The sequence below is a fragment of the Archocentrus centrarchus genome (assembly GCF_007364275.1).
Source record: "Archocentrus centrarchus isolate MPI-CPG fArcCen1 chromosome 18 unlocalized genomic scaffold, fArcCen1 scaffold_23_ctg1, whole genome shotgun sequence".
Taxonomy (NCBI): Eukaryota; Metazoa; Chordata; class Actinopteri; order Cichliformes; family Cichlidae; genus Archocentrus; species Archocentrus centrarchus.
Window position 1 is genome coordinate 4,329,795 of NW_022060145.1, and position 20,900 is coordinate 4,350,694.

Below are 20,900 nucleotides of genomic sequence, written 5' to 3' on the forward strand. Positions count from 1 at the left end.
GCATTTCTGTGTTATTCAGGTTATAGAGTCAGAATTAGGCATCTGTCTACAGAGTACCAATCTACTGATGGATGCTTCCAGCACGATAATGCACCATGTCAGAAAGCTCAAATGATCTCAAACTGGTTTCTTGAACATGACAGTGAGTCCACTGTACTCAGATGGCCTCAGACAATCCAGCACCTTTGGGATGTGGTGGAACTGGAGATTTACATCATGGATGCAGCCGACCAATCTGCAGCAATTGTGTGATGCAGTCATATCAGTATGGACCAAAATCTCAGAAAATGTTTCTAGCAGCTTGTTGAATCTGTGCCATGAAGAATTAAAGCAGTTCTGAAGGGAAGAGAGGGTCCAACCCCCTCCCAGCAAGACGCAACTAATGAAGTGGCCGATGAGTGTGGGTCATTTTGTACAGATGAGAAATTGACATCCAGTTATTCTAATCTGTGCACTCAGTAAAAACTTTTCTGATAAGCTTAAGGCTTCAAAAATATGACTTTGCACAGTACTTGATATCACAGTTGCTACATCCATTTTTTTTTTATATACAGTGTATGATTTACACTCTAAAAAGGTCCACTAAACTAATGAATTTACAAGATTTGATCAGTGGAGCCTCATACTGAGCACCTGTACAAAGAAAACCTGGTGTATGTATGACGCTGTGGAGCTAAGGTGATATAGACCTCATCACAGTAAACCAGTAATTGCCTTTATGTGTATTTGTTAATAAACTTTTCAATTAAATGTAAAATACCACAAACATCATGAACCAGTGTGTGTTGTTATTCAAACTGGGAACTATTTTATGTCTGTAACACAGTTCACCTGAGTTTGGATCACTTCTTTAAAAACAATCGTACAAGAATCAGCAGGAACAGACGGTCCGATTTCAGCTGTGACTTTATTGATGAGAATGTTTCAATAAATAGTTTCACACAGCGGGACTAACAAAATGGTTCAGAACTGCTCGACATCCCATCAGTGCTTTGCTTCCCACGTTACACAGCAGTTTGCCACGTAACGCAAAACCAAATGAAGAGTGACGGAACGACTCCTTCAGAAGTGTGTTTCTAAGGCGGGACTGCTGACATGCTGCTTGTAGTTCATCATTTCTCCATTAATAATAAAAAATTAAAGGGTGAAAAGATGCAGTGCTTGAAATGTTTAACAGATGTTGCAGTGTGAACGCTTCAGTAAGAAAACTTACAGGTGAAAAAACAAAAAACAAAACAAATACCAGGCAGCCACTCTTCTCCCTCCTTCTGTTTAACTATACTTGTCATTTGCCATGTGTCTGACACCTCATTTTATCCAAAATTCAAATCTTTGTCTGCAGCTACTTTTACATGTAACCTCACTTATTACTGGAGACGCATTCTTCTGGCATTTGGATTTGGTGCCAGTTTAAAAAAAAAAAGGGGGGGGGGGGGGTTGTAATTTCACGTTACTAGTGAGCGTGGGGTCTGCCACGGCCTCTGCCCCTGCCAACGCCACCTGGAGGTGCATCCACAGAGCTGCGGGGGTTCTTGATGGTCTCGTCGACTGACAGGATGAGACAAGCTGCTTCCGATGCCGCCGTCAGGGCGTTGATTCGCACTATGGACGGCTCCCACACACAGGCGACAAAGTTGTCTGCGATGTCTTCGTTGTTGATGTCCACGCCGTACCACATGCCGCCCTGAGATGTGACAGGTGAAGTGCACAAAGTCAACGCGGCTCCTGCAGACCCTTCGTTTAAAATACTGCATGGGATCAGAAGGTGTGCGGGAGGGTTAGTTTCCTACCTGTGCGTGTTTTGCACGCAGTTTGTTCAGGATGTTGGTGGCATCAAAGCCGGCGTTGTCGCACAGCTGTCTGGGGATGACCTCCAGGGCCTTGGCGTACGCTCCAATCAGGAGCTGCTGTTTCCCGGGGATGGTCCTCGAGTAGTCCCGCAGGTACTTAGACAGCTCCATCTCTATGGCTCCTCCACCCGCTACAATGGAGTCATTCTAGGAAGAGGGTCAATACAGTTATCTTAGTGCAGACACTGTGCACATGTGACATCAAAGTATATCTGACAATGATACCAACCAGGTACAGATAAACCATATGTAAAGGAAATGAGAGTCAGAGATACACTGAAATCATAAACATTTATGTACAATCAAACACAGTCAGTAGGGCTTCTTTTGTCCGCACTAAAAAACAGAGACTGATCCTTTAAACTCAACCGGTTTAGATGTAATAATCAGCATCCACTTCTGGACTTGTGCACTTTTGAGAAAACTTGTGGAACTGACCTTGATGGCTCTGCGTACGATCATGATGGCATCGTGCAGCGACCGCTCCGTCTCCTCTGTGAACTGTTCAGCCCCTCCCCTCAGGATGATGGTGCATGTCTTCGCCTTCGGGCAGCCTTTAAAGAAGTTGTACCTAAATAGGCCAAAAAGAAAAAAAACACGCAAGTTTGTCACTATAAAGTTGACGCTTTACTATTTTTGTCATCACAGCCATTGATGAATTCCTGTACAAACAGGAGAGCGAATCTGACCACTTAAGTGGCAAAAATTACTGACTGTCCTCATAAAATTTGTGTTGTGCATTATAGAAATAAACATTTTAGGCATTGATGTCTTTTATCGCACTCTCTCTAAATCTCATCCATCCATTTTTTTCCGCTTATGCGGGGGCCGGGGCGCGGGGGCAGCAGCCTAAGAGAAGTGTAGACACCCCCCCACCGCTTATCCAGGGGAACACTGAGGCGTTCCCAGGCCAGCTGAGAGATATAATCTCTTCAGTGCGTCCCGGGTCTGCCCCGGGGCCTCCTCCAGGTAGAACACTTCACCCAGGAGGCGCCCAGGAGGCATCCTACTCTGATGCCTGAAACACTTCAACTTGCTCCTTTTGATGTGGAGGAGCAGCAGCTCTACTCTGAGCCCCTCTTGAATGACTGCACTCCTCACTCTATCTGTAAGGGTGAGGCCAGCCACCCTTGGGAAAAAGCTCATTTCTGCCACTTGTATCCACAATCTCATTCTTTCGGTCACTACCCAACGCTCGTGACCACAGGTGAGGGTAGGGACGTAGCTTGACCGCTAAATCAACAGCTTTGTTTTCACGCTCAGCTCCCTCTTCACAACAAAGGACCGGTGCATCATCGCAGCAGTGAAGAAGACGCTGACCTCTCCACACATTACGCTCCTCTGCATGTTTCTACGCACTCTGGTGACAATCTGCACTTCATGTTGCTGCTTTCACGCCGGGTTGTAACACACAGAGGCAGAAAAGACGCAGCGCCGTGACTGAGACATGAGCTCAGATGGAGTGAAAGAAAACGTTTTACTAAGGTTCATAACAGCAGCGCTTGTTACTGTAAAAATATGTGAAGAAAACTGATCTCTTCACCTCCTCCCATCCACCTCCGTTTTGTTTTTACACAGAGACGAAGCCGCAGTAAACCTACAGAAGCTAAAAATCACTCACTTCCTGGGGTAGTGGTACCCACATCATCCACAGGTGTGTCTGAAGGAGGGCAGCTTTAGCAACATTATTTTGCAAATTTAGTTCATCAGCCTCACTGTAGCATAATTTGCTGGTGTTCATAGCTGTATGCATACATATACAGTCAAATTCCTACCACATAATCATCTAATCTAAACCTAAATTGTCAAATCTAAACCGGCCCCATGCTGGAGAAGTTTAAGCACTGACAATTTTTTTTTTTTGAACATGATAAAAGTCAATAAAAAGAAAGCTGCACAACAAAAGCCTCTCTTACCTCTCTCCTCCAACCTGGACCTCTTCAAATAGTTCACACTGTCCCAGCACGTCGTCTGTCATTGCTCCTACAGACGTCTGGATGGAGCCTCCGCAGGCCTGATGGTTACATTACAATCAGTCAACTGCTTTAACCATCAATGTCAGTCCCCCAAAAAATAAACAAAAATCAGCATTTTTAAAACCCACATCAACTCTAACAAGCTGTCATTTTTCCAAGGATGAATGACCCACTGACCGGCAGCAGTTTCAACATAATCCGTTACAAGGATTTGTTTTGGAAATGTGTCATCCACTAGTTTGTGAATGTCTCACCATCATGGTCCTCTTCAGGTCTTCCTCCTGAACCCGCCCAGCACAGAACAGGTCTCTGTCAGCAAAGTACTGGGTGGCCACGTCACCGATGGGTAACTTTGACAGAACCACCTTGGCTCCCGACTGATAGATCTTCTCCAGCTTGTCATATAAGATGTTCCACTCTGCATCCACGATGGCCTGGTAGTCCTGCAGCAAAGGGTGAAGGAGAGAGTTACAGGATGTATGGAATGAAGACAAATTTGTTGCTTTGTTGCGGCCGCTTCGTACCTCGACAGATTTCACTCGGACTTCCGCGTTATCCTTCTCAGCCTTCAGCTCCAGCTCCACGTTGAGCAAAGCGATCTTTGGATTTTCGTAGCGTTTGGGCTGCATTTCAAACCCAGCGTAAGAGAAGGTCTTCTTGAACGCAACGCCAGAGATCAACTGAGAGTCCTGAACAGTTAAAAACAAACAGGAAGAGGCACAACAATTTATATGCTTCTTTAACATGACTGTTTTTAAAGATTTTAAAGAGAAAAATCACATTTCTTGTGCTGAATTCTGGCACCTACCTCCAGAGCTCCTCCCTGGACCTTCTTGATCCCGATCATCTTCAGAGACATGAGCTCATCCAGAGACATGACTGCATCCACTACCATTTTGGAGAAGAAATCCTTCTGACCAGCAATCAGCTTGGAGTTCAGGGCTGTGGCCGCGCATTTCTCCAACAGCTGCCTCTGCTCTCTGAGAAAGATGAAACAGAAAGGGGCTCATTAACTGTCGCTAAAAGTCAACAGCGTAAAGCTGCTGAATTGAATGTGAGAACTCACTGCTTGTCGTCTTTCTTCACAGAGACGGAGATCTCCTTGATCTTGTTGACGGCGAGATTGGTGGCGGTGCGGAAGGCTCTGATGATGGTCTGAGGGTGGAGACCCTCCTCCACATACGGCTTCAGCTGCTTCAGGAACTCCGCAGCCAGGAGGGTGACAGAGGTGGTGCCGTCCCCAACCTGAGGACAGATACGAAGGACAGAAAGATGGTGTCAGTATGAAACTTGTGACTGTGTACACCCCGGGAGAGAAAAGACCTCAAACCACTCACCTCAGCATCCTGGGAGCGAGCGATGTCCACCAGAGTCTTGGCTGCAGGGTGAACCACATCCAGCAGTTTCAGGATGGTGGCTCCATCATTGGAGATGGTGGCCTTACCTGGAAAATAAACATTCGCATTATGACGACTGTGCTGCTGACCAATCCATGACCAACTCCTTCTTGTAACCCCATCCATCTCACCTCTGTTGTCCACCATCAGTTTGTCCATCCCCCTGGGCCCCAGGGTGGTCCTGACAGCCTCAGCAATCACCTGCAGAAGAAAACATGAGCAGCACATTTAGAGAGCTTGAAAGGTTTAGGTCACATCAAACAGAAAATATGCATGGAGGACTACCAACAGAAGTGCTGGTGTTCTGACCTGGCAGGCATTGATGTTACTGATGAGCTGGGGAATGCCCTGAGACGTGTCCGTCCCCTCCTTCAGCAGGATAACCGGTGTGGGCTAAAGTGGAGAGGGAGATAAAGGAAGGTGAGCCAACTGGATGCAAACTCTAAGGTTCAACTCACATCTGTCGTCAGCATTAATCTCTGAGAACACGTGCAAATATACCCAAGATGCGTCAAGATCAGACCTTTTAAGGTGAGCTCATTGTGCTCGTTTCCAACACCGCCTTAATATTCTTGGACTCAGCGCTGATTATTGAATATGCTGAGCCTTGGCGCAGCCTCTCAGGCTGTCTGAAACAAGCGATTTTCATTGCTTCTGATCGTCTGTCCCTTGCAAGCAGAAGGTAGAAGGGGCTCGTGCTCACAACCAGATTGGTGCTATTTTAGGGATATCCACTCTGACATCAAACACATTCAAGAGTAGAAAAAAAAATGTTGTGTTGTTGTTTATTGTGCAAAATCACAAAAATGTGACAGTGATGTGCAACAAGCCCATGTGTCTGTGTAGATTCTCAGTCAGCTTTTTCAAGCTCCAGAGACAACAAGCCCATGTCTATTCACAGTAGGACAAGGATTCAGGCCATACTACTGGTATTTGTAAGCTTTAACATTATGTTGTTACTATTTAGTTTTTAGATTTGCAACAAATTAAATGTAACTGATTAAATTTTTTTAAGTAAAGCTGCCTGAATCTAGGCAGTAATGTATACAGGGTAGTACAGGAGTAGCTTTGTTTGCGTCTCCAAGCAGTGATACTGCTGAAGGATGTGATGCTGTATGACCCCTTCAGACACGCAGTTCTAAGACTGTGAAATGCCTGATGTCTGCTTACAGCTCGCATCATTTTCTGCCCATTAGCTTTCAGGTTGTTGCTCCTAAATGAAGAACATGGAGCCGGTGCAGAGAAAGGCTAACGCACAGCAGCCGAGCTCATCAGGAGCCGGGCGGACCCCACAAGTCAAAACGCTGAAACCAAGTCCAGGGTGAACGGTTAAATCTGTAACAGCACGGCGTTATAGTTCATCTTTTAACACCAGTTTACAGGAAGCCATTTAGCATCCCCGTTAGCATCGTATACGCCCATTGATTGTGGGTATGCTAACACTGTCCGGCTGAAAATATCAAACTTTTAAAAAGCCGTATCACAAAATAACAGCCTCCCGGGGCAAACGACGGGTTATCCCCGAAACCAGGGGCACTCCGGGACCCGGTGTTCACCGATAAACTACAGGATGACCGCGGATTAATGTTTGAGTGCGGTGCGTGAAGCTAGCTGACTCACCATCATCTTTGCAGGTCCTTCGAGAAGCTTTCCACCGGCATCGGATCCCACAATGCTTTGCGAAAGTTGGAGGGTACGTTCAAGAACAAACAGCTGTGCTGTTTATCAACGATTTTAAGTTTACGCTTTTATGCTATTTTTCTGGAATAAAACAAGTGCTGATGGCATGAGCTGGAATTTCTTGTTTAGATAATTAAAAAGCACCCAATAAACTTATTTTTATTACTACTACTACTCCCTTTAGTCCTATCCCAGCATCCCCCGTCTTACACTAGTCCAAATCCAGGCCTCATGGCCCAATGACACATCTAAAACCTGCAGGACACTGGGCCACGAGGCCTGGATTTGAGAACCACTGCACTAGTCCTCTGTATGCCCCACATCCATTAATCTTCTCTGAGGTACTCCTCTTTTCTTCCTTCCTGGCAGCTCCGTATTCAACTCCATTCCCCAGTATATCCACTATCCCTCCTCTGCACATGTCCAAACCATCTCAGCCTCACCTCTCTGACTTTGTCCCCAAACTGCTCAATCTGAGCTGTCCCTCTGATGGACTCGTTTCTAATCCTGTCCATCTTGTTACAAACTAGTCTAGTAAGAAAAGTGTGATGCTAGTACATATTTCCTAATCTATTACTGCGTTAATTTTAATGTTTTATTTGTGAGACAGTCACACAGGTGCTCTTTTAAACAATATCAGCCTCAGTGATGGTGCAGCAGGGTTCCAGGGAGCCATAATGCTTCTTTTTTAAACAAAAAGCCCCCTTTTGACCCAAAACAACAGTTGGGTGGCTCTCTTTATTCGGAGTGCTGCTAGGAGCATTATACAATGGCCGATCGTTTTAGAAACAACAGCAACAGCTGGTTTGTCTTTATTATGTATGTTTCACGATAGCTGTTAGGCTCCTTAAACAAAGACATGTAGTCTGTCATAAACAGCACCATACTGGCTGCTTTATTATGTGTTTCACTGATACCTCACACAGAGCGCAGAATGCGCGCCTACTCAATCAGCTGTTTTACTCGCATATTCGACTATTGTATGAGTCTGTCCGTTTTAAGCAGATTTGGAAATTAAACGTGTAAGTTTCTGTTTTAGCACCGACGCTGTTTCACTGAGCGTGATAAAAGCTGTCAGTTTGGTGAAAACATTATAGCTGCAGAATCTCATCCTTTTTCTGACCACTTTATAAGTTCCACACAGTTTAGCCCATAGTATGATTCAAAGTCAGAATAGAATCTCACACAGGCTGAAACAGTGTCTCAGTTTTTGTGTATATCTTTAAAATAATGAAACATTTCTGCACAGTTTTTCTTCAACAGACGCAACTCAATAGCTGACAGCAGAATAAAGTTGATTACAGGGTGTCGCTAAAACACATCACATCGACCACCATGTTTAAATTATTTACAAAAACTCCCACTCCTAAATAACCGTTTCCTGCAGCGTGCAAAGCTTTAGGGTGTTGATAAATCAGAACGCACAGACTATCATGTTTTTCATGTGTAAACGTGTTTTTATTTTTTTCCCTGTATTGTAGTCTCCATCGCGCACTCCAAGTATGATGCAGACAGGTCTAGCGACAGCGCACTCACAGTGCTCACGTCGGTGTTTATGTGTTTAGTTACAGCGTTATCAGTTATGTTGTGCCGGTCTCTCATCGTTATTATTAGTTTGACATGTGAATTACACGCGTTGTCTGGTATTGAAGGTGGTTAGTAACGGGACACCGTGACTGAGATGACTGTAGCAGCTAATGGCCTAGGGCAGGGGTCGGCAACCTTTAATACGGAAAGAGCCATTTGAACCCGGTTTCCACGGAAAAGAAAACACTGAGAGCAGCAAATACTAGCGGAAGCCGGGCAGCCGCTTTTATATTATTTTATTTTAATATTTCAAGATCACAATAATGTTCCAATTTAAAACTACAACAAAAACCGAACTGACAAAAATAAAATGCACTTCAATTGGATACTTATAATTTAGTTCCGCAGACCGCACAGAGCCGCAGCTTAAGCCTGAAGGAGCCGCATGCGGCTCCGAGCTGCGGGTTGCCGGCCCCTGGCCTAGGGTCAAAGTAGCTGTTTAAGGGCACAGCTTAATTTTGGCATTAAAAGCTGCCATTCCTGTACTTAACCACTGAGAAGGTCAGGATTTCAACAGTTGGTTAAAACTCTGTGTTAGCTTTCTCCACTGGTGTGTGTTACAGTACTTTGTATACAACTGTAGTAAATTCTCTGGTCTGCTTCTCTGTTAAAACCATAGGTCTCACAGAATGGATTAAAAAAATAATGATTTATTATCTAACTGTGCACCCCCATGAAGGATCCTACATCTACATTCCTTAATACTAGAAATATGATTCTTCTACTTGCTCAAGGCAAAAATAGAATTTCTTGGTTTTCATAACCCTCTTTGTCTGCGTATGTACCCATTATTGTAGTGAATTGTAGCAGTCTGTCAGTTTTTATTGGTGTATTGGTGGGTGCATATGTGCACGCCTTTATGTATATTTTCTTTTAATCAATGTGACCCTAATTACAGGACATAAAAAACAAGACAAGACAAGGCAATTTTTTTTTTTAATTTGCCCAATTCTTTTATTGATGTTTGAATTTAACACTTTAATTTCTTGGTCTTTGTTTTTTGATTGCTCTTTTTTGGTCCAATTCAATTTTATTTATTGAGCCCCAAATCACATCAAGAATTATGCTTTATTGATGTGATTACTATTTTGACTGTTATTAATTGTTGTTGGGTCTTTATCTTAGAATCAAAAGCACCTTGAGGCGAGTCTCCTCAAGGTGCTTTGTCTTGTGAGACCCTACAATAATTACACAGAAAACCCAGCAGTCAAAACAACCCCTATGAGCAAGCACTTGGCGACGGTGGGAAGGAAAAACTCCCTTTTCACAGGAAGAAACCTTCGGCAGAACCAGGCTCAGGTAGGGGTGGTCATCTGCCGCGACCAGTTGGGGCTAGTTGGTAGCTCACTGTTTATTTCCCAGCCCGGGGTCTGGGAACTGGGTCAGGCCGATATTTCCTCACTTCAAGAGGCATTTTCAGGTTATCAGAGTTCATCATCAAGTATGACCCAATTACGACGCGACCGTCTGGCTTTTTTGTTTGATATTCTGATCATCGTTGGATCACGAGTCATGTCTGTCTTCTGGCTCTTGTTTGCAAACTTCTCTGGCTGCAGCGAAGGGAAGCCTGACCGTAGAAAGATGGAAGAACTCATTTCACCCAATTCCGGTGTGACTGCCTCCTTTGTCACTTTGCTGGACTCAGATGGGTTCTGGACCTCCTTTCGGCCTTCCGTCATTATCAGGTCTTTCTTCACTGAATGATTATTTTCCAGGGTAACAGGTCTGTTTTCTCTGTTACTGACTTCTGCAGCCAAGACAGGCTGGGGTCTGGGACCTGCTGCATCCTGGGGTCTGGGACCTGCGGCAGCCTGGGGTCTGGGACCTGCGGTAGCCCAGGGTCTAGGACCTGCTGCATCCTGGGGTCTAGGACCTGTGGCAGGCTGGGGTCTGGGACCTGCGGCAGGCTGGGGTCGGGGACCTGCTGCAGCCCAGGGTCTGGGACCTCCGGCGGCCCAGGGTCTGGGACCTCCGGGAGCCCTGGGTCTAGGACCTGCTGCATCCTGGGGTCTGGGACCTGTGGCAGCCCAGGGTCTGGGACCTCCGGGAGCCCAGGGTCTAGGACCTGCTGCATCCTGGGGTCTGGGACCTGTGGCAGCCCAGGGTCTAGGACCTGCTGCATCCTGGGGTCTGGGACCTGCGGCAGCCCAGGGTCTGGGACCTCCGGGAGCCCAGGGTCTAGGACCTGCAGCAGCCCAGGGACTGGGGCCCGCAGGAGCCCAGGGTCTAGGAACTGGGTCAGGCTGGTATTTCGTCGCTTCGACAGGCATTTTCAGGTTATCAGAGATCATAGAGTGTAACCCAAATGCGTTCCGTCTGACTGACTTATTTTTTGATTTTCTGGCCATCTTTGGTCCAGGGGACATGTCTGTCTTCTCGCTCTTGTTTTCCAACTTCTCACGCTGCAGCGGAGGGAAGTCTGACAATGAAAAGATGAAAGAATTCATTTCACACTCACAGGCATGTCCCTCAGTCTCAGAGGTGGGTTGGTCTGCCATGCTCTTCTCTCGCTGCAGCGGAGGGAAGTCTGACAATGAAAAGGTGAAAGAATTCATTTCACACTCAGAGACATTTCCCTCAGTCGCAGAGGTGGGTTGGTCTGCCATGCTCTGAGTTTCTCCCAGCTGTTCCAAGCCTCTGGGCTCAGGAAGATCATCTAACTCGGCTAGAGTTGGATCAGATTCTTGCACACATAACTCAAAAGCATTTCCCTCAGTCACAGAGGTGGGTTGGTCTGCCATGCTCTGAGTTTCTTCCAGTTGTTCCAAGTCTCTGGGCTCAAGAAGATCATCTAACTTGGCTAGAGTTGGATCAGATTCTAGCACTGATAGCTCAGAAGCATTTCCCTCAGTTGCAGAGGTGGGTTGGTCTGCCATGCTCTGAGTTTCTTCCAGTTGTTCCAAGTCTCTGGGCTCAAAAAGATCATCTAACTCGGCTAGAGTTGGATCAGATTCTAGCACTGATAGCTCAGAAGCATTTCCCTCAGTTGCAGAGGTGGGTTGGTCTGCCATGCTCTGAGTTTCTTCCAGTTGTTCCAAGTGTCTGGGCTCAAAAAGATCATCTAACTCGGCTAGAGTTGGATCAGATTCTAGCACTGATAGCTCAGAAGCATTTCCCTCAGTCGCAGAGGTGGGTTGGTCTGCCATGCTCTGAGTTTCTTCCAGTTGTTCCAAGCCTCTGGGCTCAGGAAGATCATCTAACTTGGCTAAAGTTGGATCAGATTCTAGCTCTGATAACTCAGAAGCATTTCCCTCAGTCGCAGAGGTGGGTTGGTCTGCCATGCTATGAGTTTCTTCCAGTTTTTCCAAGTCTCTGGGCTCAGGAAGATCATCTAACTCGGCTAGAGTTGGATCAGATTCTAGCACTGATAACTCAGAAGCATTTCCCTCAGTTGCAGAGGTGGGTTGGTCTGCCATGCTCTGAGTTTCTCCCAGCTGTTCCAAGCCTCTGGGCTCAGGAAGATCATCTAACTTGGCTAGAGTTGGATCAGATTCTAGCACTGATAGCTCAGAAGCATTTCCCTCAGTCGCAGAGGTGGGTTGGTCTGCCATGCTCTGAGTTTCTTCCAGTTGTTCCAAGCCTCTGGGCTCAGGAAGATCATCTAACTTGGCTAGAGTTGGATCAGATTCTAGCTCTGATAACTCAGAAGCATTTCCCTCAGTCGCAGAGGTGGGTTGGTCTGCCATGCTCTGAGTTTCTTCCAGTTGTTCCAAGCCTCTGGGCTCAGGAAGATCTTCTAACTTGGCTAGAGTTGGATCAGATTCTTGCACCCATAACTCAGAGGCAGTTCTTTCAGTTGCAGAGGTGGGTTGTTCAGCTGCATTCTGCTGAACTTCAGTCTGGGACTCCAAACCTTCCGTAGGATCTGGTGACTGAGATTGTCCCAGCTGTGATCTGATTAATTCTGTGGTTTTTTTAAAAACCCAGGGAAGTACGTGATGTGTCAAAAGTAAGAGCGGCATCTTTGTGTACCGAGCAAGTACAGATGATATTCCTCTAAATCTGCAACTGAATTCTGTGGTTACGCTTTACAAGAGTGCGCTGTGTAAAACAGGAGAGATTCTGTGGATGTACTTTCAAGGTTCTGACCTACTTAATAAATGATTTAAGCTCAAGGAATCCCAACATTATATCCTCTGAAGTGACATTCCAGACAATTGTGACATCACCAGGTATTCTTTTACATAAACCTAAACATTGCTGTTACCATGACAATGTTTTTCTTTTAAATAACAGCTGCTTCATTGGAAAACAAACTGTGGGTTTAAAATCCACTGACTGTATGTTACCGCATAGACCTGTGAAAATCCCTCAAAGTTTGGATGTTTCTTTGACTTTTAAGCTTTCTGGGTGTTAGTGCCATCTGCTTTGGTCTGCACACTGTCCAACAAAGCTGGAAGCTGGCGTAGTGCTAGGTTTCATTTTCAAGTCATTCAGAAATAAATATTTAAATAAACAAGACCAAATTTGTTGTGTGAAATTTTGACTGTTCTCCCCTTGAGCACATTATTTGTAAATGCACCAGCTGCCAGCATAAATAGTAATGGGTGTTTCAGTCAAGCATGGACAACATAAACTTAATATTGGCGGTGCTCAGACGGGTGGCTGGCGATGGGGTCAGCTGGAGGTGGGGGCTCCAAATCATGTTCTGCTTGGGGCCTAACAGTGGCGGTCCTAGCCTGTTTGGCGCCCTGGGCGAGCAACCCATCAGGATTCAGGTTCACACAAATACTGTGAATTAATGACCATTTTTACAGTATTATAAATAAGGATGGGAATTGATAAGAATTTAGCCATTCCCATTCCATTATCGATGTCACTTATCAATTAGATTCCTTATCGATTCTCATTGGGTTAGTGAATAAAATATACCACAAATGGGTTGGTTTGCATTAACTCTTTTTAGTGTAAAGCAGAACAAAATTAAAACTGGTATAAAAAAAACAAAACAAGAATTCCTCTTTCAAAATTAATACTAGTAATATTTTAACATAAAATACTAGTGTCAAGGTGTTGAAGCAGCCTCTGAGCCAGCCAGACTCTGGCAGTCCTCACCAACTACAGGACAACAGGAGATGAAGCTTATTCATACTCATACAGTACAGTCAAAGCAGTACAGCCAAATAGGGTTGTAACTATTGATTATTCTATTGATTGAGTGATCATATTAGAAGTACTTTTTTTGTATTAACAATTCATCTGTATTTTTTGACTTCCATACTGCAGTTTTTTGCTGTGTGAAACAAACAGCGGTGGATGGAGCAGCTACAAAGTTCTCTTTCCGTCACTTTGGCACTTACTGATCAGGTGGTTGATGAAGGACCTGCAGCTGTTTCAAAATGAAGTGCACATAAAACAGCTTTATTAGACACATTAAAAATGTGTCCGCATACACCTCAGCAAGGACACAGCTGCACCCTTGTTTCTCACTCCCAATGAAGATCTTAACATCTTCAGCTCAGCCTCCTGCCTTCTTGGCACTATCTCCAAATCATCCATCATAACAGGTGTCTCTAGCATTTTATAAACCTTCCTTTTCACACTTGCTGCTTATCCTTCTGTCACCTCTGACACTCGTCTCCACCCTGCCTGCACTTTCTTCATTTCTCTTGTTCACTGTTGCTTTGGATGGTTGACTCCAGGTATTTAAACTCACTCATCTTCACTGGCTCTGCTTCTTGCAGCTTCACTGTCACAGCTGCCTCTCTCTTATTCACACACATGTATTCTGTCTTGCTTCTACTGACTTTCATTCCTCTTCTCCTCAAAGTGTACCTCCACCTCTCCAGACTCTCTTCCACCTGCTCCCTACTCTCACTACAGATCACAAAGTCATTTGCAAAGATCAGTCCAGGGGGGACTCCTGCCTGATCTCATCTGTCAACGTGTCCATCACCCGTGCAAACAAGAAAGGGCGCAACCTTACCTATTTATATAGTTTATACACATGTACATGCACAAGTGTATGTACGTGAAGTATAGCTGGCCTTTGTGGTGTGAATCATTACATACAAGCCAGTGTACTTCAGGTCCTGGTCTCAAGCCCAGATAAAGTCTATGTTGCTGTTATGATTTGTTCGTGTTCGTGAAATTACTGCGCCTCAATCAAAAATTTAAAAAAACAATAAATGTTCAAAGTGTTATTGAACGCAGCTTTTGTTACATCTCGCAGGGCCTCTGAAATCAGCCCTGTGATTGGCTCGCAGCGTCAAAAGGTGCAGCCCCGAGTGTACTTGAAATACGTGTCAGCATGTGCCGTGCGGGCGTTTAGTTCGTTTGCCGTGTATTCCACAGCGTGTCCTCGATACTCTGTGCAACAAAACACGCGCACCTAATCTTATCCCAGACCTCGCGCGGAGTTTAGATATTGTACACACAGCGGTGGCGGGAGATCGGGTAAATAATTAATAATAATTAAGATATTGAAAATCCCGCTGTAAGATGAAAAAAAAAAAAGATTCATTCATTTTTTGATTAGGAAATGTAGTAATTTCAAATCTGTCCACACATCCTCTAGGAAGATGTCGACCATGGGCGTGAAAGTGTTCTGAAGGGCCTTTGTGTGTACCTCAATGAAGACCCCGAACATCTGATACGACAGCATGTAGTGAGTATTATGAAACTGCTAGAATTTTTTACATTTCTAATAGTTGCATGACATTTTTAATTATTTATTATACATATGATAATTATCATATCTGGCAACACTGATTACTGCTTCCTATAGACTGCATATATTGCCGAAAGGAAGTTTATCTAATGTGAAAACGTAAATCTGTCAATATGTGTTTGATAACTCTGGCTTTCTCAAGAACCCGGATGTGTGGCACAAAAATCTGAATTTTGTAACTGAAGTTGAATTATTGAACTGAAAGTGAAAGTAGTCTATTAAATCGTTAAATTCAGTTTCAAACCAGTGCATTCAATTTCAAATTATGCACATGCAGATTTAATCTGAGCAATTCAAATTCAGTTTCTGCTGGCACAAGTTTTTGTGATTTATCATCTAGATCAATTTTAAGTAGTTTACATACTTTTAGCTTTTCTTAAAATTTGACTAATTATTGGATAAAGTAATTTTTATCAATGCCAACTAAATCTGAAAAAGTTAAATATTGCCTTTTAAGCTAGTAATGTTTATGTGAATGAGTGAATTTTGCATTTAGCTCATGGTCTGGAAGCTTTAAATTTTCTTTAAATCTTTTTTTTTTTTTTCAGGGAGTAAGTGATACAGCCTTTGAAGAATCAGTTGAGGAAACTACTGTGGGGATCTTCACGGTGAAACAACAGGAGGCGCAGCCTACTCCAGACGATGTAGGAATTATCCTGGAAGGCCAAATTGTTATCCAGGATTTAGACAATGTTCCTCTGGCTGTTGCACTACTGTTTGGCCTCCTGTATGCTCTAAATATGGATTATCCTCATTAACTCAGGTATACCTTTGAAGTGATCCAGAAACTGATCATGGAGCTAGATGGTGGCACACTTTCAAAGAAAGTCCAGGTCCTGAAGAATAGACTCAATGAGTAATGCTGGCCAGTGAGCATGACCAGCTTATTTGAGGACTTGTCCATTTAAGTTGCTTTTCATTGTTCTCATGTTGTTGTAAACAAACTTTTAAATATGCTTAGTTACTTAAAAAAAAAAGGCGTTCTGTAGAAAGAAGGATTTTCATTGTTTAAGATGTGTTTAGCTGCACTCGATATAATTTTCACATTTTACCAACTGAAAATGTTTGTAAGAAATTGTGCAGTAAGGGGTATGGTGTTCCATATAACACCCCAGAAAGTTGGCCCTTTATAAAAGATATACATAACTTTGATTTGCGGGTCAATCGTTTGTGGAAGTCCATTTGAAATTTTTATTTATTTATTTTTGTCAGACTCACTTTTGTATCGGTATCTGAACAGAGAGGTTATGTGGCATGCACTTTGTTTTTCTACTTTATGTCAGTGATCCTTGGTTTGTCTGAAAACCCTGCTGTAAACTGTTAGGATGTAGACTCATCTGAATGTTGACTATTTTGTATTAAAATGTTTGGCTTATTGGAAAATGTTATCAGCTGTATTTGTTTTATTCTTGCTACAGTGTACTACTTTCAAAAGGTTTAGGCTATGTAAGATGGATTTGATAGATTAACACCAAATCTATATTGTGATACATTTTAGGTTGTTACCACATAACTACATTGTAAGTGAAACATTTAAATTAATTGTAATGTCTAGATAAAAAACTACATAATATATTCAACATGAAGTAAATTTATGTTACAAGTATAAAAGATTCATATACATAAAATGTGACAGAAATGCATGATATAAACACACTTGGATTAGGATATTTCAACATGAAATGATTAAAAGTTTACAACATGAAATGATTAGAAGTTTTCAACATGAAATATTCACAGTCATTTAACATGTATATATTATGCTGGGATTATATAATGAAGTTATAAAATGAAAACAATCTAATTGCGTGCAACCGATGTACATGTTTCAATTATATAAATCCAACAGACTTTTTTTTTCAGTGTGGTCATCTGCCGCGACCAGTTGGGGCTAGTTGGTAGCTCACTGTTTATTTCCCAGCCCGGGGTCTGGGAACTGGGTCAGGCCGATATTTCCTCACTTCAAGAGGCATTTTCAGGTTATCAGAGTTCATCATCAAGTATGACCCAATTACGACGCGACCGTCTGGCTTTTTTGTTTGATATTCTGATCATCGTTGGATCACGAGTCATGTCTGTCTTCTGGCTCTTGTTTGCAAACTTCTCTGGCTGCAGCGAAGGGAAGCCTGACCGTAGAAAGATGGAAGAACTCATTTCACCCAATTCCGGTGTGACTGCCTCCTTTGTCACTTTGCTGGACTCAGATGGGTTCTGGACCTCCTTTCGGCCTTCCGTCATTATCAGGTCTTTCTTCACTGAATGATTATTTTCCAGGGTAACAGGTCTGTTTTCTCTGTTACTGACTTCTGCAGCCAAGACAGGCTGGGGTCTGGGACCTGCTGCATCCTGGGGTCTGGGACCTGCGGCAGCCTGGGGTCTGGGACCTGCGGTAGCCCAGGGTTTGGGACCTGCGGCAGCCTGGGGTCTGGGACCTGCTGCATCCTGGGGTCTAGGACCTGTGGCAGGCTGGGGTCTGGGACCTGCGGCAGGCTGGGGTCGGGGACCTGCTGCAGCCCAGGGTCTGGGACCTCCGGCGGCCCAGGGTCTGGGACCTCCGGGAGCCCAGGGTCTAGGACCTGCTGCATCCTGGGGTCTGGGACCTGTGGCAGCCCAGGGTCTAGGACCTGCTGCATCCTGGGGTCTGGGACCTGTGGCAGCCCAGGGTCTGGGACCTCCGGGAGCCCAGGGTCTAGGACCTGCAGCAGCCCAGGGACTGGGGCCCGCAGGAGCCCAGGGTCTAGGAACTGGGTCAGGCTGGTATTTCGTCGCTTCGACAGGCATTTTCAGGTTATCAGAGATCATAGAGTGTAACCCAAATGCGTTCCGTCTGACTGACTTATTTTTTGATTTTCTGGCCATCTTTGGTCCAGGGGACATGTCTGTCTTCTCGCTCTTGTTTTCCAACTTCTCACGCTGCAGCGGAGGGAAGTCTGACAATGAAAAGATGAAAGAATTCATTTCACACTCACAGGCATGTCCCTCAGTCTCAGAGGTGGGGTGGTCTGCCATGCTCTTCTCTCGCTGCAGCGGAGGGAAGTCTGACAATGAAAAGGTGAAAGAATTCATTTCACACTCAGAGACATTTCCCTCAGTCGCAGAGGTGGGTTGGTCTGCCATGCTCTGAGTTTCTTCCAGCTGTTCCAAGCCTCTGGGCTCAGGAAGATCATCTAACTCAGCTAGAGTTGGATCAGATTCTTGCACCCATAACTCAAAAGCATTTCCCTCAGTCTCAGAGGTGGGTTGGTCTGCCATGCTCTGAGTTTCTTCCAGTTGTTCCAAGTCTCTGGGCTCAAGAAGATCATCTAACTTGGCTAGAGTTGGATCAGATTCTAGCACTGATAGCTCAGAAGCATTTCCCTCAGTTGCAGAGGTGGGTTGGTCTGCCATGCTCTGAGTTTCTTCCAGTTTTTCCAAGTCTCTGGGCTCAAAAAGATCATCTAACTCGGCTAGAGTTGGATCAGATTCTAGCACTGATAGCTCAGAAGCATTTCCCTCAGTCGCAGAGGTGGGTTGGTCTGCCATGCTCTGAGTTTCTTCCAGTTGTTCCAAGCCTCTGGGCTCAGGAAGATCATCTAACTTGGCTAAAGTTGGATCAGATTCTAGCTCTGATAACTCAGAAGCATTTCCCTCAGTCGCAGAGGTGGGTTGGTCTGCCATGCTATGAGTTTCTTCCAGTTTTTCCAAGTCTCTGGGCTCAGGAAGATCATCTAACTCGGCTAGAGTTGGATCAGATTCTAGCACTGATAACTCAGAAGCATTTCCCTCAGTGGCAGAGGTGGGTTGGTCTGCCATGCTCTGAGTTTCTTCCAGCTGTTCCAAGCCTCTGGGCTCAGGAAGATCATCTAACTTGGCTAGAGTTGGATCAGATTCTAGCACTGATAGCTCAGAAGCATTTCCCTCAGTCGCAGAGGTGGGTTGGTCTGCCATGCTCTGAGTTTCTTCCAGTTGTTCCAAGTCTCTGGGCTCAAAAAGATCATCTAACTCGGCTAGAGTTGGATCAGATTCTAGCACTGATAGCTCAAAAGCATTTCCCTCAGTAGCAGAGGTGGGTTGGTCTGCAAAGATCTGAGTTTCTTCCAGCTGTTCCAAGCCTCTGGGCTCAGGAAGATCATCTAACTCAGCTAGAGTTGGATCAGATTCTTGCACCCATAGCTCAGAAGCATTTCCCTCAGTTGCAGAGGTGGGTTGGTCTGCCATGCTCTGAGTTTCTTCCAGTTGTTCCAAGCCTCTGGGCTCAGGAAGATCATCTAACTTGGCTAGAGTTGGATCAGATTCTAGCTCTGATAACTCAGAAGCATTTCCCTCAGTAGCAGAGGTGGGTTGGTCTGCCATGCTCTGAGTTTCTTCCAGTTGTACCAAGCCTCTGGGCTCAGGAAGATCTTCTAACTTGGCTAGAGTTGGATCAGATTCTTGCACCCATAACTCAGAGGCAGTTCTTTCAGTTGCAGAGGTGGATTGTTCAGCTGCATTCTGCTGAACTTCAGTCTGGGACTCCAAACCTTCCGTAGGATCTGGTGACTGAGATTGTCCCAGCTGTGATCTGATTAATTCTGTGGTTTTTTTAAAAACCCAGGGAAGTACGTGATGTGTCAAAAGTAAGAGCGGCATCTTTGTGTACCGAGCAAGTACAGATGATATTCCTCTAAATCTGCAACTGAATTCTGTGGTTACGCTTTACAAGAGTGCGCTGTGTAAAACAGGAGAGATTCTGTGGATGTACTTTCAAGGTTCTGACCTACTTAATAAATGATTTAAGCTCAAGGAATCCCAACATTATATCCTTTGAAGTGACATTCCAGACAATTGTGACATCACCGGGTATTCTTTTACATAAACCTAAACATTGCTGTTACCATGACAATGTTTTTCTTTTAAATAACAGCTGCTTCATTGGAAAACAAACTGTGGGTTTAAAATCCACTGACTGTATGTTACCGCATAGACCTGTGAAAATCCCTCAAAGTTTGGATGTTTCTTTGACTTTTAAGCTTTCTGGGTGTCAGTGCCATCTGCTTTGGTCTGCACACTGTCCAACAAAGCTGGAAGCTGGCGTAGTGCTAGGTTTCATTTTCAAGTCATTCAGAAATAAATATTTAAATAAACAAGACCAAATTTGTTGTGTGAAATTTTGACTGTTCTTCCCTTGAGCACATTATTTGTAAATGCACCAGCTGCCAGCATAAATAGTAATGGGTGTTTCAGTCAAGCATGGACAACATAAACTTAATATTGGCGGTGCTCAGACGGGTGGCTGGCGATGGGGTCAGCTGGAGGTGGGGGCTCCAAATCATGTTCTGCTTGGGGCCTAACAGTGGCGGTCCTAGCCTGTTTGGCGCCCTGGGCGAGCAACCCATCAGGATTCAGGTTCACACAAATACTGTGAATTAATGACCATTTTTACAGTATTATAAATAAGGATGGGAATTGATAAGAATTTAGCCATTCCCATTCCATTATCGATGTCACTTATCAATTAGATTCCTTATCGATTCTCATTGGGTTAGTGAATAAAATATACCACAAATGGGTTGGTTTGCATTAACTCTTTTTAGTGTAAAGCAGAACAAAATTAAAACTGGTATAAAAAAAACAAAACAAGAATTCCTCTTTCAAAATTAATACTAGTAATATTTTAACATAAAATACTAGTGTCAAGGTGTTGAAGCAGCCTCTGAGCCAGCCAGACTCTGGCAGTCCTCACCAACTACAGGACAACAGGAGATGGAGATTATTCATACTC

The 20,900-nt window shown here is 44.4% G+C and overlaps 1 protein-coding gene and 1 long non-coding RNA gene across 2 annotated transcripts; one reads left to right on the top strand and one right to left on the bottom strand.

The window, feature by feature from the left end:
* Positions 1–888: 888 nt before the first annotated feature.
* Positions 889–6,912, bottom strand: cct7 (chaperonin containing TCP1, subunit 7 (eta)). The gene is made up of 12 exons (XM_030722707.1): positions 6,844–6,912; positions 5,533–5,616; positions 5,355–5,424; positions 5,164–5,270; positions 4,893–5,071; positions 4,635–4,806; positions 4,351–4,515; positions 4,081–4,269; positions 3,767–3,864; positions 2,289–2,421; positions 1,791–1,997; positions 889–1,684 (listed from the first exon to the last, which is right to left on the bottom strand). The coding sequence occupies exons 1-12, from the start codon at positions 6,847–6,849 to the stop codon at positions 1,454–1,456; spliced, it is 1,641 nt and encodes a 546-aa protein (XP_030578567.1). The 5' UTR covers positions 6,850–6,912; the 3' UTR covers positions 889–1,453.
* Positions 6,913–14,830: 7,918 nt separating this feature from the next.
* On the top strand, positions 14,831–16,147 carry LOC115775239 (uncharacterized). Its single transcript, XR_004019274.1, has 3 exons — positions 14,831–14,886; positions 15,008–15,097; positions 15,709–16,147. It is a non-coding gene; the product is annotated as an uncharacterized LOC115775239 (long non-coding RNA).
* Positions 16,148–20,900: the final 4,753 nt, after the last annotated feature.

Bases quoted from the DNA above. Each gene is read 5' to 3' on its own strand.
- cct7 (XM_030722707.1), bottom strand. The intron at 5,072-5,163 runs GTGAGTGGTTTG...ATCTGTCCTCAG, and splicing joins CTCGCTCCCAGGATGCTGAG to GTTGGGGACGGCACCACCTC. The intron at 1,998-2,288 runs GTCAGTTCCACA...CCCTCTTCCTAG, and splicing joins TCGTACGCAGAGCCATCAAG to AATGACTCCATTGTAGCGGG.